Below are 27,950 nucleotides of genomic sequence, written 5' to 3'. Positions count from 1 at the left end.
CCAGTCGCCAATATGTTGGTACTTTACCAGTTCTTAAAGACTTATTAAATATTATGAAAAAAAATCTACCTACTAGCTGTGCGTGTCTCTTAAGAAAAATAGTCGGATGTTATCTGGACCTGTTGACTTTCTTGCGTACAACCGTAAGAGTAGTTTAACTACACCCTCCAGGAATATGGAAAGACCGCCTGATCCATCTGTTGCGGGAGTGATATCAGAATCGTTGTCCGGATTTGAAAACACGCTTTGAAAGTGATAATTAAATATTTGCGTTATTTTTGCCTGCTGTCTGTAACGAAAGTGCTGCCCAACACCACCTGCTCGATTCGTCGATGGCCCTTCGCCCCCAGGAACTGCCTGAACTTTCATGGGCTTTCATGATGCAAAACGCCCAAATGTTTCAGTGAAATAACGTTCTCGGGACTCTGGCATTTTGTACTCAAGGGTAGCTTTTAGTTTTTTCATCACCTTGTCGTCAGCGCGCTTTAACTTCCTGCCCCGTTTTAACCTACGTTTTCTGGTATATACCAGCTCTCTGGTATATGACGGGGTATGAGGGCTACTTTGTAATTAGCCTGGAGGTTGAGTGGAATACATTGTTTCTCGGCGATTTCTCGAAGGGGGCCCACATGCCCAAGGCGTCGCAGCATGTCCTTCCCGGCGGTGGCAGTATGTGTGAGTCGGGCTAGTTGAGTGGCTAGTTGTGCTTCTCGTAACTCTTCAAAACGTGTAATGAACACCAAGGCTTAATAGTTTCTTGTAGGGGATTCCTAGAGGGAGCGTAAGGGCCGCCTTATACGCCCGTCGTACTAGGGCGTCTACCTGGTCTTGTTCCCCTTTTGCGACATGCTGATACGGGAGGCTGTAAGCCACTGTGCTGACGACGAGTCTGCGGCCGAGTTTCATCGTATCCTCCTCTCGCATGCCGTGTCGACGGGTGGTGACGCGCGCAATCATACGAGTGACCTGTAGAGTGGTGGTGCGAAGGGTGGTGAGGGTGTGGTTGTTCTTACGGTTCGACTGCACCCACACGCCCAGGAGGCGAACGAGAGTTTTCTCCAGTATTTCTTGTCCGGCCAGCATGATGTGTAGTCGATGGCTGGGATCTTGGGTGTTGGGTTTGTTGCTCTTTCCGTGCGAGACGTGGATGAGCTCCGACTTCTCTGTGGAGCAGGCCAGGCCACATTCACGTACGTAGTCTTCCACGCAGGTGGTAGCTTGTTGCAGCTTGGTTTCTTTTTCTCCGAGGGAGCCCTATGTGGTCCATAGCGTGATGTAATCCGATCCACATAAAGCGCATGATGGACTCCCTCAATATGTTGGAGTTTCCGCGCGAGGCCTATCATTGCTACATTGAAAAGTAGCGGGGAGATGACAGACCCCTGCGGGGTTCCTTTGTTGGGGGCGCTTAGTGAGGCAGATCGAAGCGTGCCCAGCCCTATCGTCGCAGTGCGATTGGTAAGATATAGGTCTTGACGTATTCGTAGGTTCGATGACCGCAGTTGAGTTCAGTCGGACGACTAACATGGTCAAGAGCGTCCAGGGTCAAGAGGATGTGTGCCTTGTGTTGGGGTACTGCCTCGAGGACTTACTCTTTGATTTGAAGAACATCTTAGGGTGATAATCGGGCAAAAATTATGGGGTATTACGTGCCAAAACCACGATCTGGTCATGAGGCATGCCGTAGTGGGAGACTGCGGCTTAATTTGGATCACCCAAGGTTCTTGGTGGTCCAACGTGCACCTAAATCTAAGTACACGGGTGTTTTCGGCATGTCGCCCCCATCGAAACTGCGGCCGCCGTGGCCGGGATTTGTTCCCGCTCGGGCTCGGAAATAAATACCGTGTCGGGCTCGGAAACCAAACGTGGTATTAGGAAGGAGTTAATGGTCTTCTAAATAGTGCTGGAGGCGGGTGCTAATCACTCTCTCATAAATTTTGCCAAGGCAGTAGGTCAGAGAGATAGGTCGAAGGTTCTCGATCTGAAGCGCCTTGCCTGGTTTCGGGATCAGAATATTGTTTGCATGTTTCCATTCGGGTGGAACTACCTTGTTCCCCGGTGTGCGTTGAGTAAAGTTGTGAGGTCCTTAACAGCTGCATCTCTGAAGTTCCTTATAAGGTTATAGTTGGCATGATCAGCACCGGTGGCTCTATTGCGAATGCAGCTGCAGATAGCGGCATAGACCTCATCGACCGTAACGGGGTTGTTGAGGGTGTGATTTGGGCCCCCCTGTTACGTACCCTGATAGGGAGAAGGGGTGGTGGGGCCAAAGCACTTGCGCCGGATTTGCTCCAAGAGTTCATCTTCAGTACCAGGGTAGGTGTGGATGAGTCTTCCTACTGCTTTATTCATTTCATTTTTCGTTCTTGTGGGGTCAATGAGTGATTTTAGGATATGCCAGGTGCGGGCCGTGCCCAGCGATTTTTTGTAGAGTGTCGCTAAATTGAGCCCAATTAAGGCGGGTAAGTTGCGCCGGATAGTTTTCCGCCTCGATTGTGAGAGCGGCGATCTTAAGATTTAACTTGCGATTGTGCTTCTGGGTCTTCCACCTATTGATGAGGCTGCAACGTGTCTCCCAAAGGGGGAGAAGATGGTCGTCAACTTCTGGATTCTGTAATGTTCTGGCTATGCTCTCGGTGCACTTGTCTCTCAGTTGTGTAAGTTGTGCAGTCTAATCACTAATATCTGTAAGACGTGCGAGAGTCAAGGTGCTTTCTTTGCGAAAGGCGGCCCAGTCTGTGATCCTTGCTTGCCCGATGGGGCGACATTTGTATAAAGTCACTCAGCGTGTTGTTTAGTGTTGAAATGGTGACCGGAGTGTCCTGGGGGGTTGCGGGGGTGTGGTGGCTAAGGAGTTCAGGGAGGATGGGGCGCGGGGTGAATCACGAATCCCCATGATGAGTCCCCAGTGGTCGCTGCCCAGTGTCTCTTGCATGTTTTCCCAACTGTACGTCGCCTTGACCCGAACTAGAGGGAGCTATCAGTACTGGTGTTTTGGCATACGCTGTTTCCGATTCACGTGGGTGAGCCCGGATCGATAAGACAGTCTAACTGAAAATCGTCTATAACCGCAGCTAATTGTCTGCCTTTGGCATGTGTTTTTTTTCTTGTAGTCCCACTTGTGTTGTGGGTTGAAGTCGCCTTGTATGACGATTTCTTTGTCTCTTGTGATACGGCAGGCTTCGTGAATGAGAGACCCAAGATCCGTGTTCGACTGTTTAGGCGGGATATGGACGCGGTGTTTGGTGTTCTTCGTGTTTCCTTGCAGGAGCAGCTCGAGAATAAAACTGTAAATATTGGTATTAGGTATAGGTGTCATGGCCAATGAGTGTTAGGGTCTTGTTTAGTAGAACGGCCTCCTTCCCTTCCTCCGGGCCATTAAATACCTCATATCCTGCAAGTGCGGGGAGTGTCTGTCTCTTGCAGTGCGATGATTTCCGGCGGCACCAGTTGTTTGTGAATAAATTGTTGTAATAGGCGCCATTTACGACGGTAGCCGCGGCAGTTCCATTGCCAGATTTCTAAGGATTTTTGATTTGGGGCAGCTGAGCTGCCCATGCTATTGCAGAGAGGTGGGATGAGGGATTTGGGGAGCCAGCAATAAGCGGCTGGGGGCTAGGGTAGTTGTGTCGCGGCCGGTGTGGTGCCTGTGATGGCTCGCATTTTACGCGATATGCTGCTTTGCTTCGCTGATGCGTGCACCAAGGCGATTTTCAGTGGAGTCTAGCCGAGCACTAAGTTGTGTGCTTTGGTGCAGGAGGGCGTGGTTAAGCTGCTGTGTAATCTGCTGCGTGATTTGTGTGATCTACTGTATGAAGTCACTCAGCGTGTTGTTTAGTGTTGAAATGGTGACAGGAGTGTCCTGGGGTTTGCGGGGGTGTGGTGGCTGAGGAGTTCAGGGAGGATGGGGCGGGGGGTAAGGTACGAATTCCCATGATGAGGCCCCTTAGCTGTGCCAGTTCCTTAGCATGCGTGGCTTGTAGGGTTTGTAATTCGCGTTCGAGTGACTGATTTTCGCGAGCTAGGGTGGTATGTATATACAGGGTGTTTCAGCGAACACTTTCAAAATTTATTTAAGGTTGCCTGTTGCAGATAGCCCAATTCTAGTTATTGAGTTGGTCTACTCGAAGAGGCGGACATTACTTGCACAAGAAATTGAAATGCATAATCGAATCATTAACAATAATTCACTAATTAAGTTTTAACTAATTACCTGATGGCCCATATTGCAATTTACAAATTGTAGCCGGGGAGTTCGCAAGGCAGATCCACTTGGAATTAATTCTCAGGATGACACCAGTTTCAAGATATTAATTCCCGAACTTTGCGGAGAAATGCATTGGCGTTCCAGTTAATTAAGTGCTTGAATGCATAACGCGACTTTTTGTTAAGATACTAACTGGAACGCCAATGCATTTCTCCGCAAAGTTCGATAATTAATATCTCGAAACTGGTGTCATCCCGAGAATTCGTTCCAAGTGGATCCGCCTTGTGAGCTACACGGCTACAGTTTGTGAATTGCAACATGGGTCATCAGGTAATTAGTTAAAAACTTAATTAGTGACTTATTGGTAATTATTCAATTGTGCATTTCAATTTCTTGTGCAAGTAATGTCCGCCTCTTCGAGTAGACCAGCTTATGAACTAAAATTGTGCTATGTGCCACAGGCAACCTTTAAGAATTTTTGAAAGTGTTCGCTGAAACACCCTGTATGTGGCTGGGGTTGATTTTCCGAGTGCGGAGCTGAGGGAGTGGCAATGCCCGCCGACTCCACTAGGACCTGGCTGAGCGTCGTCCATGTCGCAACGAACGCAAGTGAGCATTTGCCGCCGCCGCGTCGGCAGATGCGGCGTTCCCTTTCGCTAGCTCTGCTCTGTCGAGGCCTGAGCCAATAAGCGCGAGCCAGCGTCACGAGCGCGCGAGGCGAGATCACATGACTTTCTGCTCCACACGCCGCGTTTTCAAGGCCATCGTCTCATGAGGCATTGAAGGCTTCCGCCTTAAAATGCAGCAGTTCGAGAACCACCACCCTATAAATCAAGCCATTTCAGCTGAGGGTCAGTTGCTGGGCGTTATTGATGCGAACGCGTCATATGGCTCATTGAGCGGAAAAGCCGGCGTCTATCGTCTGGAGCAGCGAAGGGGCACCTGAATTCCCATTGGTTGCTATGCCACGTCACGAGCGCGCCTCGACGGAACAGAGATAAGGTCCCTAGATAACACAAGTTGTTTTGTTTAGGGGCCTTAAGCAGAGCGGGCGAAAGGGGACACTTGCTGCCGCGATAGCGCGCCAGGTGTTGCGCGAGCGCAGAGTCTCTCGTCGCGCAGGACTTCGGTGGCATGCGGCGTTGGCACCGCAGGCTTCTGCTGTTTGCTGGCTCGGACGGCACGTACCGCTATGGAAGATTACTTGCAGCACAAAACTCGAAGGACCGCTCAGCGGCGTTCAATTGGACATTAATGATTTCGCATTCATAACTCGCTCAGGTGTCCTCGGACTTTTTAATTACTGCAATATGGTTGGATCACATTTTATCACCCTTGAAACACAAGCGGCGAGATGGAGCTACATGTCGAATGACGGACGATTGGTGGGAAAGTAAAACAATGAAAGCGATTTTTGGACTTCGGTGGTGCAACAAAGCCGTCAATGCGTTGGTACGAGGCAGCGTTCACTTTTTCCCACCTCTTGTCGAATGTGCCCAAAGGGTTGATGTTTTGCGAAACGTAGTAGCGACTTTTCAGGGCTGGTCGGTGTACTCTGTCAATTTAGTGAAAGAATTATCGAGCGCACTGACGAAGAATTGCTCCCTTCTAGGTGAACAGTTATGGTTCATAAATTATGAGATTATATAAGCAACAAAAGTAGAATCGTAAATAATTAAGTTAATAATTGGTAACTGCGTTAAAAAACGAGACAAAGCACAACACTGCCCAGTCAGGTGATTACTTGAGAACTACAGAGAAAAAATGCACAAAGACCATCGACGATGATTGTTATTAATGTAAAAGAATAGCCGAGTGGTTCTAGAAAGGTACTCACTTTATTAATAGAACAATGCGGTTGAAGGCACATATTATTTGGAGTGAGGGTAGTTAGGTAGCGTTTCGGACAGACAACGATCTCGCGCTACCGTAAGTGAGCCTCAAGAAGGTATGATAACTGTCCTTCGTCGGCCAACGCGCCCCACAGCTGGGTTGGCGAGAGTGCGTGCCCTTTGCGTTGGCAAAGTTCAAAGATCATCAACCTCCGATCACTGACGATCATGAAAATTACCGAAAGAGCCAAATAAAGCAATTGGTTTTAAAATAGGCATGGTGGATCAGATTGTTTATCGTAAGCGTCGTTAATCGCGCGCTTGTAGCACCTGACGCGAGCAGTAATACACAACACTATCTGTATCCTGTAATCACCATCCGTGCATTCAAAGCGCTATGTATTCGGACGTAATCTGCATGTCGAATTCTACGACTTTATATTGCGAGTGCTGTGGTTTAAAAAAAATCACAAGCCCTTCCCCTGTCGAGAAAATCGGGGTAAGCGAAGCTTGTCGTGTGTTTCTTCGGTGTTCCTCGGAACGAATTGCACTGACGAGTACCACGTTGTGCTCGAACCACAAGCGGTCACACACACTGCAGCTTGTTCCGAAGTTCCGGTTGAGAAACTCGCGTTGAAACCTGGCCGTCGCACCGGGGAAGTTGGCGCTAGCGTTGCCGAGGCGTGAACCACCGTCGTTGGGTTCCTGTAGGCAAGATGCCGCTGTCACAGGCGTTCCGCTTCGTTTGCCCTAAACTCAGGGTCGGCGGCTCTTTGCTGACGTTTCGCCTGGGCTTCAGGAGCCCTCATGCTAGAATCGGCACGTCGACGACGAGCCCTTTCCGGAGCGAGACGCGGCGCCGTTGCTCAAACGCAGCCTGCTCCTCGGCGGAACGCACCACGTGCGGCCTTCCAAACCGGGCGCCGAAACTGATCTGTGGCGAAGGAAGCCCGGCTGAGCGCGAGCCAACCCCCTTTCCTTCCCTTTCCCTCACCGCGACACATAAAACGACCCTGATTGGTCACGTAGTATCCGGCGCCGGCGCAGCTGGAACAGCTGCTCTACTCAGAGAGCAGCTGGGTTTTTTAGCGTGGCACCAAGTGAGGCAATACAAGCTTCGCTTGAAAACTTGGGCACCGTATTATGACTCAGATATGCCAACTTCAAAAAGGCAAGCGATTTTAGTCATCAGCTGCCCCTATAGACCGCTCAGGCACGCCGAGGCACTACGTAGATCTCGCATTCTTGATAAGCGCGTCTTGACGGGATGCGAGCGGACACGCTATCAGCTCGGTTGCAAAACGACCGAGGAGCCATGTGGATGCGTGACGAGTTGAATAGTGTGCCCCGTCTTCGGGGCTGCTGCTGCACTACTAATTCTGGTTGTAAAACAAAGCATATCCCCGCTATTTTAACAGTGGAGCTGTTTAAGCTCTATGTTAGGCCGCCTAGTGCGAAGAAAAAACTGCGCCTGGCGATGACGTCACCGCGCGTTGCCTCGCAACCACCTCGCGGAGCGGCGTGTGCTTCGCCTTCTCTCCGTGGCGTGCACATGTTGCCTTGACATGGGCGTTAAGGAGAGGGAAGGAGAGCATGCGCGCGGCGCGCGCTATGCTCGGGAGAGAGAAAGATAAAATGAGAGAGAGAAAGAAATTGTAGCAGCACCGACGAGGCGACGCGCAGAGTTGCTGCCGACGCCGTCCGCATTTCCCCGCGTTCGCGCCGAACGCGCGCGGTGACCGTGACTACAGTGCCTAGAATATACTTTCTAGGCACTGTACCGTGACTGCAGCCGGCGCCTCTGGTGGCGGCTCGGCAGGTTATGACAAGACACGCCCCGGCAAGTGTGGAGGCGCTGCTTGGCCGTGACGTCACCGGGGAGCTAAAGCTCGCAGACGCCGCGACGGGGGCAGAACTCTCGTTGACTCTGTGGCGAGTACATGTAGCCTTGACATGGGAGGACCAAAGAAGATCCGGACACCCGAAGAAGAAGCCGCTGATCTTGAGGTGCGTCGTGCGGCCAAGCCAGAATCTGCGCGTCGGCGGCGAGCCGATTTGGAATACCGTGCCTAGCAGTACTTATAATTTCCTAGGAAAACTTAGCCAAGCCTAGTAAAACCTGGAATAAGCTAGGTCGATCACCAACTCCACTGTTTACTCCAGCCTTGCAACGCTAGTGCAAACTGCCCACATTTTCTTTATCAGTGATATATCATCGCTTCGCAGCCAGTTCAGTTAGAGTCTGCGCATAATTTGAAGTGCTTTTGCTCCGCCAACGTAAATTCTAGGCTAATTAGAAAATAAAAACTAGTTGTTCCAGACGAAAGTATGACCTTCGGCTGAATATTGCTGAAGTTATCTGCAAGAAAATTACTAGAGACATTCAGGCTTCATTCTAAAACCAGTAACACAAGGACGTACGTCGACCGTGTGTTGGTACGGCAAAATTTGCGAACTTCGGCACATTTTGTAGGAAAATGCCTTTATTTCTCATACAGTTTTGCAATGGAGAGCTCGAAGCGAGGGTAACTATCCTCGACGAGTTCCGCTGCCGGCGTTAGCGTTGTGCGAAAGCGCAAGAGCGTTTCGGCTAAGCGGTTAAGTCGAAAGTGCTAGCATATGCCGGTCTGACCAGAGCGTACCGTAAACACTCAACTAAAGCTCCCTTATAACAGCGCCGAAGGTTTTGACTACCAGCATCTTACATTTACCTGTGGGATAACGGTGATGCTCCTTCGCAGCTTGCGGAGGGGAACGTCGGCGATATCCACGCCATCAATGAGGACACGACCCTCTGAGGCCTTGAGCATACGGAGAAGTGCGAGCACCAGTGAGGACTTCCCCGCTCCGGTACGACCCACCACTCCGACCTGAACGCGTACACGTCAAACATTGAAAGCAAGCCAAACCTGCTTTATTTAAAAAAAAGTACGGGTTGTTTCTTAGACTAACAGTTGCATTCAGAACGCTGACAAAGGGCCAGGAGGCATTCTAAATGCCAGTGGAAAGAAGAAACGTAGCATTACCGATCATAATTATTTCGCAAACTTTCTAAGGGTATTTCGCAAAATATCGTACACTTTCAATTGTCATAGTATACAAACTCTTTCTCTCTCGCTTTTTTTTTATTGATATGAAATGAGGAGATGTTGACGCACAAATAAGGTGCCGGGTACTCCTTAGCTCTTGAATGGGTCTAACCTACAATATACAGGGTTCAACATACAAGAATACATGTCAAATAACCTTCTCATACAATCAACGTTTGCACAGCAACACGAAAACGTAAAAAAAAAAACGTGGTACATACAATGAAGAAGTTCAATCACTCCACGGCACTGCAGCAGAAAGTCTCAAGAATGCAAATAATAATGGCACCTTACAATACAGTCTGTACTCAGCGGGTGGTGCTCACATCGTGTAAATGCATTATCACATATAGTCAGAACAGAATAATAAGCATAACATAATCCACAAACATATACATCGACATTGAAATAAAAGGAACATTATAAGCGTTAAAAACGGCCAACAACGCCGCTCTCTTCGAGAAATGTTGTTAACGCTTTTAGAGCGCTTTTTTGCAAGGCCGTTCTCTCTCGCTTTCTTTCTTCGTCTCTCTCTCTCTCTCTGTCTTTCTTTCTCTTTCGATTTCGTTGTGCTGCTGAGCACGAGATCGCGGGATCGAATCCCGGCCGCGGCGGCCGCATTTCGATGGAGGCGAAATGCAAAAACGCCCGTGTGCTTGCGTTGTAGTGCACGTTAAAGAACCCCAGGTGGTCAAAATTAATCCGGAGCCCTCCACTACGGCGTGATTTATAATCAGAACTGGTTTTGGCACGTAAAACCGCAGAAAGAAGAAGAAGAAGAAGAAGAAGAAGAAGATTTCTCTCTCTCTTTCTCTCACTCTTTATTACTCTCTTTCTCTTTCTTCCTTTCTCTCTTTCTCTGTTTCTTTATTTCGTTCTCTCTCTCTTTCTTTTGCTTTCTCTCTTTTTTCTTTTTCTTTCCCTCTTTCTTGTTCTGTTACTGTTTCTTCTTTCTCTCTCTCTTTCTCTTTCTCTATCTATCTTTATTTTTTCTCTTGCTCTCTCTTTCTCTCTATATGTATTTATCTCTCTCTCTTTCTCTGTTTCTATTTCTTCCTTTCTCTCTCTTCCTCTCTCTCTATTCTCTCTTTCTATCTATCTTTACTTTTCTCTTGCCTCTCTCTCTTTCTCTCTCTATATATTTCTCGCTCTTTCTGTCTCTCTTTCTTTCTCTGTTTCTCTATCTTTCATCACGTCACCGTGATGCTGTCGCTATAGCTATTGGGGGCGAGGAGTCACGGAGTCGCCATCTGCCGGAAGCGCCTCGTTTGCGTAGTATGAGGGATAACGCGGCGCGCTCCTCGTAGGTTTGGCTGTCGGCGCTCAATAAAAATACCACGCGGGAGCCCTCCTGGCCATTTCTGAAGCACTCTCCAAGCGAGGGACGTTTCTTACTGTCAAAATTGCTCAAATCTTGCTCAAACAGAAGGCGCAGAATAGTTTACTGGCGCTATTTCTTTACCGAATACGTACAGTGAACGCCCATGCATTGCGCGCGGTCGACGCGATGGAGTCCCCCGAACCAACTTCTTGCGTGAAAGGTAGGCAATCACTGAGAGCAGGCTATGTGAAATGTGTTCTTATAGTGTGCTGTCTGTATAACCAAATGGAGCATAGCAGAATGAAGCCTCAAAGCAGCGATCGCACGAGTTCGCAGCGACCGACTCCGCGTCTGCATGTATATCTGCGCACAGTGTTTCGCTTTCGCTGCGAGCACGTTTTCGTACCGCGCCGTGAGTTTTAGGCCGCATAATATGAACATTTGTCGGTACACAAGCAACCATTGTTGCGTGGACGCTATCAGAGCTGTTCGAAAATAATTTCGTTATAACTAGAGACTTCGACGCTATACGGCGACTCGTGATGTGCCATCGCGACGATTCAATGATTTTTTTTTTTCTTCTAAATTCTTGGACGTTTCAATATCGTTATTTCTCAAACTGTGTCGCACTGTATGTTTATCGGTATTCTCAGCGAGGAATTTACCGCCGCTTCTTTATGTTAATCCAGTACATTCATTGTTTGGTGCTCACAGAAACAGGAGCATATGCCATGCCTTTTTTGAATGTGCTTCTTACCGTTCCCTTTCCCTTATGGTGAACATGCCAGTATCTAGCATCAACAAGTTCATAGCCCACATTTTCATGACATTAACAGGACAGTGGGCGCGGGCGAGCTTCTCAGTGCATGCTTTCTGCTATACTCACCGAGCATCGCAGCCCCAACGCCGTAGCAGAAATCTCCCTCGCGGAAGTAATTTCTACACACCCGAGTTGTAGCCGATGGCTGCTTGCCGGTTTCAAGTATCCCAATCCAAGGTACACGCAGCTTCTTGGCCTTCGGGTACGTGTGAAGGCTGACACGGGGCTCCGTTGCGTACGTCCGGTGCTGCGGCATCGAGCCTACCATTTTGGACGCCTTCAAAGGCAGCAACTACCTGTTATAGTGCTTTCAAGTGTTGTCAAGCAGACACCCAAGGCGGGAAAACATCCCCACTTAATCAGAACCGGAGCGCAGGTGGGACTTTAAACCTTCGTTTTCAGCTCGCTTCGGCGCTTCCGAAGCAGACGGCGCGGCCGCTGTGTCCACGTGATCCCTCATGGCACGTGTCACGCCGACGGTGGCGCCAGCTTTTCCAGTGGTGGAGCTCGCCTCCAATATTTAAAAGATGTATCTAAGTTATAAGATAACTTGGTCCACTGGGTTGGCGTAGAAGGCGTGATGACGACTGCATGACGAGAGTGATACGAAGCTTTAATGGCGATGATGAAACGGCCACGATGGCATCAGGCCCACGAGCACATACTGAGAGGCCTGAGATGGTAGACAACTTGGGTCACTGGATCGGCGTAAAAGTCTAGATAGAAAGATATTGTCGCGAGAGGAAAAGGCAGGCAGTCAGTTCCGAGCGAACGGCTGTTTACTGTTTTGGCCGCAGCAGCCAACAACACTTCTTCGTCCTCGTTCTCTAGCGTTACTAACGCGTGGCATTACCCCTCCATCCAAAAAAAAAAAGAGGCATTGTCTCGATGTCGCTGCACGAAAGAACAGTGAAAGTTAAGCCACGAAAGTGGGTGACGGGTTAAATACCACAGGGAGAAAATAAAAGAAATGAAAAAGACAACGGACGTGAGCACAGGCACCGCACCACAAAGTTTGTGAACTGGCATCAGCGCGAGTGGTAGGGCTTCATCCTGGAGACGTGAACAATGTCGGAGGAGCGTGGTCTACGCGATTGGTGCGATGATTCTGCTGGGACAACTTCGTAGTTGACTTGACTTATGCGATGAAGAACTATGTAGGGCCCAAAGTAACGGCGCAATAATTTTTCTGAGCGGCCTCGTAGACGTATAGGGGTCCAAATCCACACGAGATCTCCTGGCTTGTATGTTACGACTCGGTGGCGTATGTTGTATCGGCGAGCGTCTTGACTTTGCCGAGATAGAATTCGTTGCCGTGCAAGGTGCCGCGCTGCTTCAGCACGCTGAACAAAAGCGTCCGTATCTGGGGCGGTCGTATCAGACGAAGTTGGTAGAAGCATCACGTCGAGCATAGTGACGACGTCGCGTCCGTAGACCAGACGAAAAGGAGGAAACCCGGTGGTTTCTTGAAGCGCAGTGTTATACGCAAATGTCACATACGGGAGCAGCTCGTCCCAATTCTTGTGATCCGTGGCGACATACATGGAAAGCATATCTGCAATCGTTTTGTTGAGACGCTCAGTTAACCCATTGGTCTGTGGGTGGTACGCAGTTGCCGTACGGTGCGTTGTACCACTCAGCTGCAGAATATCTCTGACCAACTGCGCAGTGAAGGCCGTACCACGGTCTGTGATGACGACAGATGGAGCACCATGTCGCAGGACGATATTTTTGACGAAGAAGTTGGCCACATCCGAAGCAGTAGCTCGTTGAACGGCTTGGGTTTCGCAATATCTGGTCAAGTAATCGGTGGCGACAACAATCCAGCGGTTGTCAGCTGAAGACTTGGGAAACGGGCCGAGTAAATCCATCCCGACCTGTTCAAAAGGTGAGCAAGGAGGTCGTACAGGCTGAAGCAGACCGGCTGGTTTCATTGGTGGAACTTTGCGACGTTGGCAATCACGACAAGTTCGGACGTACTGCTTCACGCTTTTTGTGAGTTTTCGCCAGTAGTACTTCTTCTTGATCCTTGCCAGAATACGCGTGAAACCAAGATGCCCGGCCGTGGGTTCGTCGTGGCATGCACGTAAAATGTCGCGGAGAGAAGCGGGAACAACGAGTAGAAAAACGGTTTCCGTGGGATGAAAGTTCCGCTTGTAGAGGATGTCGCTGCGTAGGCAGAAAGAGGACACGTGACGCGCGAACTGCCGCGGGGGTTGTTGGCGGCGTCGTTCAAGGTATTCAATCAGGGGTTGCAGCTCTGAATCCTGGCGTTGCTGTTGAGCGAGATTTGGAGATGGAAGACTACAAAGAAAACCGCAGTCCTCGTCAGTATCTGTTGGTGCGGGAAACGGGCCGTCGACGGCGTAGAAACCCGAAGTGCATCGGCGTACGAGAGCGTGGGAGGTTCGGTGCGCGTTGGTGGAGAGGGATGAACCACCTGCCTAATTTCCTCCCGAATGACGTCCGTAAGAGCCGCGGCACTCGGAGGTGCTGATCCATAATGCCTCTGGAGTTCTTCTCGAACAACCTGCCGTATTAGTTCGGTAAGGGACTCCCTGTCATCCCTTGCAGGTACAAGCGAGCATGCCGCAGTCATGGTGGTCTGGCGTTCATACTGCGATAGCCGCTGCCGAAGCATGCGCTCCATGACTGTTGCCTCACGGACGAACTGAGACACCGTTGTAGGAGGATTGCGCACGAGGCCCGCGAAAAGCTGTTCTTTTACGCCTCGCATTAACATGCGCACCTTCTTGTCTTCTGGCATTAGTGGGTCGGCCCGACGGAACAATCGTGTCATGTCTCCTACGAACATGGCGACGGTTTCGTTCGGCATTTGGAACCTGGAAGATAGTGCCTGTTCGGCTCTTTCTTTCCTTTCGGGGGTACTGAAGGCGTCACGAAGCAGGCAGTAAAACTCCTGCCAGCTGGTAAACGAAACTTCGTGGTTCTCGTACCATACCCTTGCCGCGTCTAAAAGGGAAAAGTAGACGTTCTTCAACTTACGGCGATCATCCCAGTCATTAAAGGTGGCGACCCGGTCGAAATGGTCTAACCAGTCTTCTACGTCCTCAAAGGCGTCGCCGTGGAACGGGTTAGGCGTGCGAGGCGCGTTGACAATGCAAGGTACAGCAGCATTTGGGATCTCCTCGGTTTGGGTTGCGGTTGTTGTTGCCATCTTCCTCGCAGAGTTTGCCAGGGGACTGTACTGCGGTGGAAGACCTTGGAGGCGACGGCTGCTTCGATGGATTTCTGCAGTCTCTGAGGTACTGGCGTTGGTAGCTTCTGGTTCAGGACCAGCAGGCATAGGGCGTATGTGTACCCAGCACCTCCACCAGTTTGTCGCGAGAGGAAAAGGCAGGCAGTCAGTTCCGAGCGAACGGCTGTTTACTGTTTTGGCCGCAGCAGCCAACAACACTTCTTCGTCCTCGTTCTCTAGCGTTACTAACGCGTGGCAATATATAGATAGATGGATAGATATGCTTAAAACGCTGAGAGAGAGAGAGAGAGAGAGAGAGAGAGAGAGAGAGATAGAAATAACTTTATTTTACCCAAATTGTGGTTAGAGGAGAGGGTAATGACTAGAAGCCTCCCCCGTCCCCTTTCCGCCGCCGCCGTGGCCGGCAGCCCCTGAGCCGCGGCGGCGTCTTCAGCCATTTAGACTACTCTTGCTTGAACATTCGGGTCCGAGCTGAGCAGCATGGTCTCCCATTCTTCCTCATTTGTTATTATTAAACTTAGTTGTTTTTTTGACCAGTTATTGTTATTATATTGTTTCTTTGGGCATGCCCAGATTATGTGTTGAAGATCTGCTCGGTTGTTACAATGCTTACCTATGTCTGTGTATACGTCTGGGTGATAGTGGCTGAAGGCAATGGGGTTGGGGAATGTGTTGGTTTGTATTAGTCACCAACCCACCGATTGCCACTTGTTTAACGAGCAATGTGCTGCCGGGTATCTAGCCCTGGCTAGTCTGTAATGATCTATGATTTCCCTAAAGGAAACCATCCTATCTCTGCCCGACCGGCGGATTGCGAATGCGTCCGTGTTGGTGACGTCGTCTCGGTCTGCGAAACCTCGAGCCGCGTCATGCGCATTCACGTTGCCTGGCTGGTCAGAGTGGGCTGGTGCCCAGATGATTTGTATTCCCCTGACTCGGTCTCCGTGGAAACCAGCCTGGAGGATTTTTTGCGCCTTTGGCGAGATGCGTCCTTTAGCTTAATTTATTATCAAGGTCTTGGAATCACTTATTATATTTTTATATTTGGGAGAAGATGTCATTGCTAGTGCAATGGCGACCTCTTCTCCTACCTCTGGCGTTGTTGTTAGGACTGTGCCTGACGCAATTGCATGTACTTGATTATTGACTACTGCCACTGCCATGGCATCTTGATGTTCGTAGTAGGCTGCGTCTACATAGAGCACGTCTTTAGAATTTTCAAGCCTTCTTCCTAACGCTTTGGCTCTTTCTTTTCTTCGTTCTTCGTCGTGCTAAGGATGCATTGAAGTAAGAAAAGAATGCTAATCACATTAAAATGAACGTCTAACATTTGCCGACATAAACATAAAATAGCCAGATATTGTCACTACACAACTTAGAATGTCTATAGTTAGCTGAAATGTACTCCTCACAATGTTTTTGAAAGATTTGCAATATTCTGATTTGGTAGTTCGTAATGAGCAGATTGTGTTTTAAACGCTTGAGCCAGAATTACAATCAAAAGCACTGCACGGATCAAGGTTAAGCACGGTGAGTAAGCGAAATAGTAGCATGCGATTGAAAGATGCTGAATTTCCAGAAAATTGCTGTGTTTTGCACGGGGATATTAAAGTGAGTTTAGTTACGGCACTCCTAAAAGATGTGAATTATACGTATATTTCGAGGATAAATTTCTCCCTTATAACCTACCGCCAAAACCTACCAGCGTAAAAGTCATTTCTCCAAGACGATCACCTGACCAAAAATTTCCTATCTTGTTAAGAACATACAAGAATGGAGTGGTTTAAGTGCGAGGAAAATAATGTTTAACTGAGCTTTATTTTAATGGGTATTAACGTACGCTGAGCAGACAGTATTCCCCCAGAGACAGGTGTACACAAAGATATTATGATATCTCAAAAGTCCAACTGTGGTGCCAAGAAGTTTCGGCGAATATTCCAGTCGGACTGTTTTTCATTTCATTTCATTGGGCACGTGTGATCTTGAGAATAAGTTCATTACATTTCAGCACCAAGTCGTTTTTGTGATTGCAGAAGTCTGAGGCTGTTGAACATCGGCATACGCACCAGCGAGAAGATTTCTCGTTATCTAAACTGCCATTTGCGTATAACCTAAAAAGCAGTGGACACGATGCGCTTCCTTGGGACAGTCAACTAAGAATAGGTAAGGAGGTTCATTGGGGTTCGTATTTTCATATAAACTGTTTTCCAACAATTAAATAACACATCTAAAAAATCTGCCACATAGTCCCCACAATGACAGCTTGTTTGCCAAAATGCTATTGTTTAGACAGTCAAAAGCCTTGCTAATGTCGTTGAACAGTGCTAAAGAAACGGAGGTCGGCGGCTACGTTCTGCATCAAGTATGTCGTATACGGTCAGCAATGCTCTTTTCCTGTGGAGCCGCCATTTCTGCGACCACACTGACGGTCAGTGAAAAAAAAAATATTATTTTGGGTGAAATATCAGACAGGCATGATAACAATTCCTAAATCCTCTTCAACATGGAACAAGAACAGACAGGGGTCTGAAATTAGTGCTGTGTGCTTGTCACTATATTTATAAATAAGAGAGAACATTGCTGCATTTACATTTAGATTCTGGGGTTGTACGTGCTAAACCACGATCTGATTATGAGGCACGCCGTAGTGGGGGACTCCGGATTAATTTGGACTACCTGGGGTTCTTTAACGTGCGTCCAACGCACGGAACACAGGTATTTTGCATTTCGCTTCCTTCGAAATGTGGCCGCCGCGGCCGGGATTCGATCCCGAGACCTCGAGCTCAGCAGCGCAAAGCCATAGACGCTAAGCCACCACGACGGGTGTGGCTGCTTTTGTGGTACAAGTAAACGTTCCTGATTAACGCCATCATGCCCAAACAACATTCCACACCAAGAGAAAACAAAACTTGTTCGCTTTTAATGCTGGCCACAGTATACGTACGTATATTCATGCGTACATTCATGCTAGAATGATAACCTTTATTTAAGTGAAACATAATTAGTGTAGCAATTGATTATTATGTAAATGGCTTGCGCATTAACTCACAACTGAAAGTTTCCAACAGCGTATCCAAAACGCTACTACGGGGTTTGCTTTGTGTTTTCCGCATCTAAATCAGAATTTTGAGGTATCGAACTATGCGTATGAATAATGAGACGCTCTGCTTCATGCCGTTGAAAAGCTACGTGAAGTAAGAAGTGATTCTATAACCCATAGTGTATTTCATTGCGTTAATCTATAAACCATTATTTTCAGCGCTTTGCTTTCCCGCGGGCTCATGAAAATTGCGTAAGCTTCCCGTTTGTCGTACGGATAAAAAAGTTCGGCACCAGAACGCTTCCGTGACTTCCATTTAATTTTGTCACTCGTTTAGTGCGACGCAGAATGCATATGAAATCCTCCTAATGCTAAGTTGTTTTGTTCAAGTCTTGATAAATGTTATCAGTATTTTGAGGCCCCGTCAAATATGATGCGTATCTTGTTCGATTAACGCACATCTTTTTTTGGCACCCTCCAGTGTGATTGTGAAATTTATGCGGATTAAAGGGAAAATGAGACATCCACTCAAATGTAGCAGTTGCTACATTTGGGTGGAACTATTTGGGTGGAACTAGTACGTCAATTTATGCGGAGTTCGTCTCTACTCTGCATTCATTATGTTGTTTCTTGTATTCTATTAAACATTAAATTATGGGGTTTTATGTGCCAAAACCACAATCTGATTATGAGGCACGCCGTAGTGGGGGACTCCGGAAATTTAGACCACCTGGGGTTCTTTAACGTGCACCTAAATCTAAGTACACGGGTGTTTTCGCATTTCGCCTCCATCGAAATGCTGACCGCCGTGGCCGGGAATCGATCCCGCGACCTCGTGCTCAGCAGCCCAACACCATAGCCACTGAGCAACCACGGCGGGTCTTGTATTCTATACGAATGTGCCAGCTTTGCAGGTGGTTACGGTAAACACCTTATTTTCGCTAGTCTGCTATTACTTACTGTTTATATACGAAACACCTATTATCAAAAGACAGAGACAAGTTCTTGCGTTTATAGAAGGTGCGCAAGTGCTTTATATTCTTGCTCAATCGTTGTTGCCAAAATTTCTATAAAAGAGTGGTTGGGTGTTAAGTGTCCGTCAGCAGAGTTAGTGCTACTAAACCGAAGCACATTCATACCGAAGCACTTACTGATACACATACCTTTTCCTTGGGCTTAACGAGAAATGTGATGGCGTTGAGCACATTGGGCAGAACACCTGACTTGTACGACGCAGAAAAGTTCTGGAATTCGATCTTTCCTTCCTTGGGCCAGTTGCACAGGGACTGCTCTGTCTTCTTGGTGGCTGAAGCGTCACTCTGTGCGGGAAATACCCTTAGGTGAGACAAAGGTTCACTGTGGTTATTGGTATGGTGGTATCCCAACTAAACGTTATGTTAGGAAAGTGACCCCTTCGCAAATGTTTACCGTTCACTGTACACTCAACCTTCTTTAGAAGAGATTAATCTTTGTAAGTTTTTTAAGAAATTGACTTTTAGTTACATTTAGCCTTGAGAACACGAATACTTTTGGCTGTTCATATGCCACTGTATATGAAGTTGTCCTTTGTAGATCATTCTGGCGTTTGATGGCTTCGGCATTTAAAAACCCGAATAGCACAATTTACCACCGATTTGTCATTGCTATAGAGAAACCATACTGACTCTTAAGGAACAAGAACGCCGTTGGTTCCACCAACGTTACAGTGCTGTCCTGCTCGACGGCAGATGCCTGGTTAGCTTTGTATTCCGCTTCTGGCATGGGCGTTCTGATAACGCTAATGTGAGTACCCTATCGTTCCTTCTGAGCTGCCGTGTGTATGCATTGTTCTGAGGGCAAACGTCAAGCTAATGTTAACTAATATTTCACTGGGCGCTGACTAACGCTGATGGTTTCCCGTCGGTTTGATCTCGTGCTTTATCAAGAAGCGAGGCCTGCAACGCCACGGGCGGTGCTCTCTATCACGCCAGCGTTCTGAGGTGCCTGGTATAGCAGCCAGGACGCTGTTTCTACTACACAGCAAGATGAGTTGCCTTGCGCGCCGCGCGCGCCAGCATGTCGCACCCGCACATTGTCATAACAGCGTCCGAGAAGTCTAAGAGGACCACTGAACCTTGGTATCCTGTCTGTGCTTCGTTCTTTGGGTGAAAATGTCAAATGTTACCGCAGGTGACGCTAAGATTCTGTAGAAGCTACTGTAGAAATGGACTTTCAAGATGACAGCACGCAACAGACGTACTCACAGTGGTGCGTCCGGGAACGATTTAAACATACGCAACACTAAAAAGGAGCAAATATTCGTTTTACGAATGACCAATGATTTTCATAACTGGCCTGCTATCGAGACTACCAAACGGAACTACTTATTGAAGCTTAGAGTGACTACTGAAAGTACGTATTTGCCGTTTGAATTTGAAGTTACCAAAGAAGTACTCAAATCAGGTAATTCCATTAATCATGAACTTGTATTGAAAAAAGAAGAGAACGTATAAAAGAGCCACTGCGCACTTCTGTAGGAGTAAATTTATTACGTGATTTCAATTAAAGTCATTGAAATAGAATGTTATCTGTGAACGAGTACTCCGTTGCACCTCTGTGATTGATAATATATGGTCGGACCTATAGGATGACGATGGCTGTATGTTGGCTGTATACTGTAAAAGTATGTTGTATCCGGGCCCTCTAATTACGGTTATAATACGTACCACTGCGATCCGGTATGAAAGCGTCAGATTGCCGCACCGAACCTGCTTTCGTCATTTCGTCAGCAACAGGGCTGCAGATTGTTGATTCACTCAAGCACAACTTGTACAGAGCGGACTTTTGCTCCAGATAAAACTTCCATTCCTAAAAATTGCCCCTTTACTCGTGTTTACAGAAGCGCCAGGATTGTGCACAGAGAACATATCCGTTGTGCGTCCTATTCTTCTGTGCTCTTCTTGGAGCATACGACATCACGATAAATCTCTAACAACTAGCCCTACATTTGAGTTCTTCCGCACAGTATAGGCTTGTGTACGAAGTAACGTTTTATAACATAGTATATCCTCAGGAATCATTTTTTTAAAGACTGTCAAGCTTATAGAATCCTTTATATGTGTGACCTGCCCGTTCGTGTACGGAAATTAAAACAACTGATCGAGCCTCAAACATCGCATTACCAGAGTGGAGTTTCTCTCTTTCAAAAATGTTCTGTTAACAGCAACCATGGAGCTGTTTCTGACAAAGTTATGCACTTTGTTATGGCTCCTACATTCTTGTTGCTTCTTCTGGTAAAGTGGCATCTATAGCCATGGCTGTCAGTAGTTTGCACATTATCATCATCATCATTACCAATCTCACTAACGAAATCTATTATATTGGGTGTGACCTGCTTTTCTTTCTATTCCTCATTATTTTGTTACCGCAGGTTATTTGTAATTCATATGAAGATGCTACCTGCATGCCAGACGCGTCAACTGGCGCAAAAAGAGAGAAATAACTGGTGGCTTTTATCACTTTTTTTGCTTTTAACGTCAGTTTTCTATTACCAGCTCTAGAAGTAATTTTTTTTGTCTTAGAGAGATGGCATGGCTTATCAAAAATAAACATAAAAGACGTACAGAAAGCTACAGAAAGTTACAGCATCCGTGCGACAGTGCTTCATTCATCAATGCAGCACAAATTGTTTTGCTTGATTCAGGCGATCGTATTTCACGACGACAATCAGATAGTAGAGTAAGTGTACTCACAGCTACAAAAAAAAAAAAGGAGAGAGCTAATGGCCATTTCTTTCTTTCCTTCTTTCTTTATTTACAAAAACATAAAATATGCAAATAGAATATTTCGTCCACCCGCCAAAGCAATGATACGTTTGATCCGAATGCTTGGTCCGAATGACACACTTTTGTGTTCTACGAACAAACGAAACAATAGGGACAAGTAGGTACAATAGACAACCTACATTTATTTTATGTGCCACTAACATGTAACCTGGGACGCTACAACGTAAAATGATTCCAAACTGGTTCGATTCCAAACTACTGATGTAAAATTTACGTAACCACCGACGCAAGAATCGGGCGGTGACCCGCAGCATTGTCTGAACAACCCAATCAAACACTCTCCTCGTTTATAGGAGGTCACCTTTGTTCGCTTTCAAACTCAATAACATTGTCTACACTCAGCGGTTTTTCTTTTCTATTTTTGGCTGACAAGAGGCGAGGAGCAGGCTCTAGAGGAGAGGGTTTCGATGGGGCCGAGCCAGCATAGTGAAAATAGATAACCGCATGAAGAGGGTGGTGCCGGCTTCTCCGATTGGTCCGCTTCGCCTTACTTAGCTTGCGGTGGCTGGTCGAAAATCGCGGCGGCGTGCAACAGAAGGATAAGAATGCCGCTAAAACGGATCCTCAGCAAGGAAGAGTTGGCAGAGCGATGTCGTATGCACGCCGAAAGGGCTCGATAACGGTTTACTGCCACGCAAAATGTTTATCATGCGCAATTGAATACACGCTCACCGGCAGGTGCGAGTAGCGAGGGCCTGAGCGATCGGCGGGTAGCCATCTTCTGTTCCTTTCGGAACGGGGCAGTCTGTGGTTATTCAGAAAAATGTTCAGTTTTGTTCGGCATATTATTGCATTTTTTTCGTGTACACGTCACTTTGACATGGTGAGTTTTCGCGGTTTTGTGAGGTCGCGTGAGAGACAGGCGAAGTGGGTGTAGCCAGAAAACATTGGACCAATAGCAGAGGGCTAATGGTGAAAAGGCGGTGAATCAGGAATGATTATTTTTCTTTTGTGCGGTTTAATCATGCATAATCAGTGTGTACACATTATATCAGATGGGGAGCTATCGCGGTTTTCGTGACGTCGCGTGACAGACAGGCGAAGTTGGGAGTGGCCCGAAAATGTTTTGACCAATCGTGGAGGCTGATTCCAGAAATTGGAATCAAAACAGTTTGGAATCATTTTACGTTATAGCGCCCCTGATGTATTCATCATCCAAAATTTTACGAGCTGAATTACCTGCCACGATGTCCACAATTGACAGGATCAGAAGAACGCGCAAAAGGAAAGGCGTCCTTGTACCATGCTTTAATATGATGTAAGAATTATTCCATGGTACCTCAGTATACAGTGCGCATGTAGAAACTGTGACTCTGTCTAGTAAAAACTTGTTAATTTTATATCCTGGTTAGAGACCTGCTGATGGCCTATTGTGAGGTTGCTTGGAGCATCGTATAGTAGAAACACTATAATAATAGCGATTAGCATTACAGAACTCCAGGTTCGAGCAGCTTGCCCTTGACTTAGTCCTAAAAGAGTAAAAAAAAAATTGGAGGACGCTTAAACTTCGCCTTTAAGAGTGGAGCGCGATAGCGTTATCGGGTCCCGTTCGCATCGTATTTTTCTTTCAATGGGCTTCACTGCAACACAGAACGTGGGAAAGCCAGCTTACAAATACCAAGCTTACACCGATCCCCTTAAAGTCGGCTTCACTTTTAAACAGAAATGCCTTGCTGGGAAGACGTTTTTTCAGGGGCTAAATAAGTCGTCTTATATTAAAATGTGAAGGCCCTAGCACCTTTCTTTATTATTTTAATAATTGTTTGCTATTGCCCCGACGCGCGCGCGTGTCCAAAACGCATTAGGCACGCCAAGTCCCAATTTGACCTGCCGAGGACGCGAGCGCCATGTGGATATGATTTTCGCAAGTACCATACCTGAGCGCGTCGCTCTGGGTATGGTAGAAATGCTGGAAAATGGGTTTGTGTGTGAGTTTCCTCGTAACTTAATTATGTTTTCTCGTACATTCAAATTACACTCCGACGCAACTATGTCTGTAGGTTGTGGTTAAGTCGCACGTTACTGTTTTTCTGACGGATTTTAGTGTGAGAAATTCAATTTTTGTTCACCGAAACCATGCACCACGTGAAGGGCCTGCGCGGTCGGGGTGGTTGGGGATGATTTTCTCCGCCACGGACGCTGGCATCCACGCCGACGTCGGATTTTCTGCGATACGGGGCCCTTAACGCTATCGCGTTAAAACGCGCATTTTGGTTGAAGAACATATCACGCTAACGCATCGCCTACGGAAAGTGTCACTCTTCCTAGATCTAAAAATAAGTTCTGGAGTATTACATGCCAAAACCACGATATGATTATGGATGGTTTGCTAGGCGAGTTGGTAATGCATCTTGACGTGGGCAGCCCGAAACAACAGAGACGAAAGTAAAAAAAAAAAAAAAAAAAGCACTTTGACTTAAAAGTTTCTTTGGAGCGTTTTCCTGGGACCACGTGTTCTTGAGTGTTTCTATCTCGGTCTTTTCAGTAACATCCTCAGCTGATAGTCTGTGCTTTGTATGTGTTTCGCGAAGTCCACGTTAAGATGATTACGGGGCATGCCTTAGTGAGAGACTCAACATTAATTGCGACCACTTGGACTTATTAAAGTGCATCTCAATCTCAGCACTGGAGACTTTTCTTTCACATAGAATATCTGGTTAGTACTAGTGAAATACTCTACTGTACTTAATCATAAAGCGCAGCAGCGTGTGGAAAGAGTCAAGCTAATATATTACGAGCTGCAATCTCTGCTGCCTCGCATGTTCAACAATGTGCGTACGATGGCTGCGCGGGAAATTCACATGATTAGAAGGACGTTCTTTCACGTTCGCCGTGTGCTCCAAGGAGTTTCCCTTCGACTAGTTAAGTGATATTTTTGAATAGGGCTATAGTGCAACATTGGAATGGTTAACAAACATTTTTCCAATGAAACTCTGACGATCACTTTTTTGTGACCGAATACGTGTGAGAGTGCAATGCTCGAAGCTTATTGGAAAACTCCCGGTAGAAGAAAGTTATATAAAAGATGCGTTGCCGATACAATTAGAAGGCGGCCAGGCTACATAGAGCAGGGCACGTGCAGTCGAGCTATGTGGATGTACCTGCTGTTATACGTACATATAATTTTCATTTTGAAATGTTCAGATATCGGACTAATTGGTATCTTATAATGAAGCATACATGCTCATAAAGCAGACTAAGTCATCTCTACGCTGCCTTTGTACTGGAACATTGTTTGTATCAATGCGTCAAAGAATTTTTAGATTTCATTGGTTCCATGAAACTTTAATACTTCCTCTAAGTTTTCTTTTTGACGAGTACTTCGACTGTGGGCATAACATGTCGAGGGAGAGCGAGTTCGTAGCACGAAATGGACTGAAAGCTTCTCACCTCAGCTGGAAGTTCTGTGTACTCCAGACAGCGTTCAAACGAGACGGCCATTTGAAGTACGTTGAACAACATCATGCACAGAGACATCATCGAAAGCGGGACCTGCGGAAAAAAGAAAAGCAAAACGATTTGTTGGGTCACGTTCTTTCTTCAAGCAAATAAATATTTTCTAAATGTCCTCAAATGGTGCTTGTGGGATAAGGGCACCTATCTACGTTTGTTTTTTCTGGGTGAAGACGTAAAATACTCAGGTCCATGCTTTTGGTTTTAACTTGCTTCAAATACCTCTAGTTCTGGCGTTCAAAACAAACGCAGAATATATTGCCAGTTATATATAGAATATATTGATGGTGAAGAACACAGTAGCAAAAACTCTGCATCACAAAATTTACTGTTGATTGGGCGAACTTGTGCCCCTAAAAGCAAGTGACATTCATAGCATAGCGATAGCGGCGAGCATAGTCGGCGATCGTCGAAATCTGTTCTGCGGGTATAGCGCATCGGCTTTTACACGTGACTCGTCGAAGGTTCCAGCGTTATCGCTGGTGCCTGCGTGCCTTCACGAAAGTACTGTACAATTCGTGTCGTGCATACAAAGTGATTAGCAAAGTTCGCCGAGAACATACACAACAGATTGAATCAACGATGACATTCGAGTAAGTTCCAAATCATGCAGGCGCGTCATACGCTGAGCGATAGCTTTAAGTTAGCAGGTGAAATACAGTCCCCGAAAAAAGGATAAATAAGTACGCCTGTCAGTATGGTCATATTGTGTCTAGTTGTCCAAATAAGTGCACCGTGTTCTTGGTTACATTTCTTTTTCGTGCGAAACTAACTTTCTTTCCTTCTTTCTGTTTGCTGGTTGTTCCCATGAATTCAATATGCTGTAGTAGCAGTCAATATGAATTGCTTCATTTTTAGTTCTCCCATCGGATTACACGTTTTATGGCGCGCGTAGTAGAACGCGATGCCTCGCACATGAATGCGCGTCAATAGGGAGCCTACATGCAACATACCTGTGCGCGAGGTTTGGGTCGGGTGAAAAAAAATATCATCAGCCTCCATTCCACCCTGTGAATGTGGATGTACAGAGAATTGCTGTTGCCGACGTTAGACAAGCACCGCCACCACAAACAAGGTTAGATCATCACAAACTACTGATGGATGGATGGATGGATGGAAAAACTTTATTTTGGTCCATTGGGTCGCGCTAGATTCCTAGCCCGAAGCGGGCCGCTCCCACGTTGGGACCGAAAGGCCTAGCCTATCGGCCACTTCGCGGGCCCGTTGGACTGCCCATAGCTGTTCATCTAATGTGAGACTGCGTAGAGCTGCGTCCCACTGCTCTTCAGTGTTGTCCTTGTCGCTGCGTAACGCGGAGCAACGCCAGAGCATATGACTTAGATCAATGGTGTCGTTACATTTATCGCATGTTGTATTAGTAGATATCTCCGGAGAGATCTTGTTGATTAATAAAGGGTTCGGATAAGTTCTTGTTTGTAAGAGCCTTAGCGTAATGGCTTGAGCTCTATTTAGTTTACTATGCGGAGGGGGGAAGACCCTGCGTTGTAGGTAGAAGTGCTTGGTTAGCTCGTTGTACGTGTGGAGGTGGTCCTTGTAATCAGGAACCTCAGCATCTTCTTGCCTTGTGGCTCAGCATCTTCTTGCCTTGTGGCTGCACGGTTGGCAAGTCCTCGTGCAGCATTGTGGGCAGATTCGTTGAGCTTCACGGGAGCACCGTTGATTTCTCCCATATGAGCAGGAAACCAGATGATCGTGTGGGGTTTGACGACCTTTCCGTCGAGAATTGCCAAGGCCTGTCTAGAGATGACTCCTTTGGAAAATGCTCGGACGGCTGCCCTAGAATCGCTGTGGATCCTGGATGTCTTTTGGTCTAAAAGTGCCAATGCGATGGCTACTTGTTCTGCAATGTCTGGTTGCGTGGTGTACGTGGAAGCCGAGTTGACGACTTCACCTTTGCCGTTCAGAATGACTGCTGTGAAGGCTCGTCTATTGGGCATGAAAGCCGCGTCAACGAACGAGCATTCTTCAGCCTGATTTTGAGCTTTCTCTAGCAGGGCTTTGGCTCTGGCTTGCCTTCTGCCCACGTTATGAACCGGGTGAACATTCCTTGGAACAGGCATGACTGTAATATTCCTCCGCAGATCGTTAGGAATTTCTCTATGATTATTATCTATTGCAGTAATTGGTATACCAATTCGTTTGAGGATCTGTCTTCCTGATCGGGTGGTAGAGAGTCTAAAGAACTGGGCTCTTTCTTGTGCCTCGGCTATTTCCTCCAGTGTATTGTGCATTCCTAGTTGCATGAGTCTTTCGGTTTCCGTGTACATAGGTAGCCCAAGAGCTACCTTGATTACCTTCCTTAACAATGCATCGAGTTTGTCTCTTTCGGATCTCTGTCACTCGTGCATGGATGCTACGTAAGCGAAGTGACATAGCCCAAAGGCGTGAAGCAGTCTAACGACGTTTTCTTCTTGAAGCCCATGACGGCGGTTAGTTACTCTTTTGATAAGCCTAATTGCGTTGTCCACTTTCTTAGCGATACGTAGAATCGTTTGATTATTAGACCCGTTGGCTTCTATCACCAAGCCCAGGACCCGGATGGAGTCCACCCTTGGGATGACGCTTCCGCTCCTGGTATAGAGCGTTATATCGTTCTCCCCAGGAGGAATCCATCCCCTGGGTTTGCGGCCTCTTCTCTTAGGTCTGTATAGTAGTAGTTCTGATTTGTTTGGTGAGCATCGGAGTCCCGTTGGGATGAGGTACTCTTCAGTGACGTTTACGGCTTCTTGTAATCTTTGTTCTATTTCTCCGTCGCTGCCTCCAGTACACCATATGGTGACGTCATCCGCGTAAATGGTGTATTCAATGCCTTCGATGCCTTCGAGTCTTCTAGCGAGACCTATCATTGAGATATTAAAGAGAGTGGGCGAGATGACTGCTCCTTGGGGTGTGCCTCGGTTGCCTAGCTTCATTGTATCTGATGTTAGGTACCCAGCCTTGAGCGTAGTCATCCTTCCACTGAGAAAGGCTTCGACGTATTGATGAAAGTGACTACCCAGACCGAGGTTTGAAATGGTTTCGAGTATAAATGTATGGAGGATATTATCAAAGGCTTTCTCCATGTCTAGTCCCAGTATCGCTCTCGTGTCCCTAGTCTTGTGGCTGATTATTTGGTTCTTGAGT

General features: G+C 47.1%; 1 protein-coding gene across 1 annotated transcript in view; it reads right to left on the bottom strand.

The window, feature by feature from the left end:
- LOC119466370 (ATP-binding cassette sub-family C member 2-like) overlaps window positions 1-27,950 on the bottom strand; it is an 87,759-nt gene that overhangs the window by 13,111 nt on the left and 46,698 nt on the right. Inside the window, 3 exon segments of the mRNA XM_037726881.2 lie at window positions 8,751-8,909; window positions 18,693-18,848; window positions 24,744-24,845. Coding sequence (XP_037582809.2) covers window positions 8,751-8,909; window positions 18,693-18,848; window positions 24,744-24,845 — 417 coding nt within the window.

The sequence above is a fragment of the Dermacentor silvarum genome, chromosome 10 (assembly GCF_013339745.2).
Source record: "Dermacentor silvarum isolate Dsil-2018 chromosome 10, BIME_Dsil_1.4, whole genome shotgun sequence".
In the NCBI taxonomy this organism is placed as follows: domain Eukaryota; kingdom Metazoa; phylum Arthropoda; class Arachnida; order Ixodida; family Ixodidae; genus Dermacentor; species Dermacentor silvarum.
Note: the sequence above shows the minus strand (reverse complement) of the source record. Positions and strands in the feature narration are given on the sequence as shown.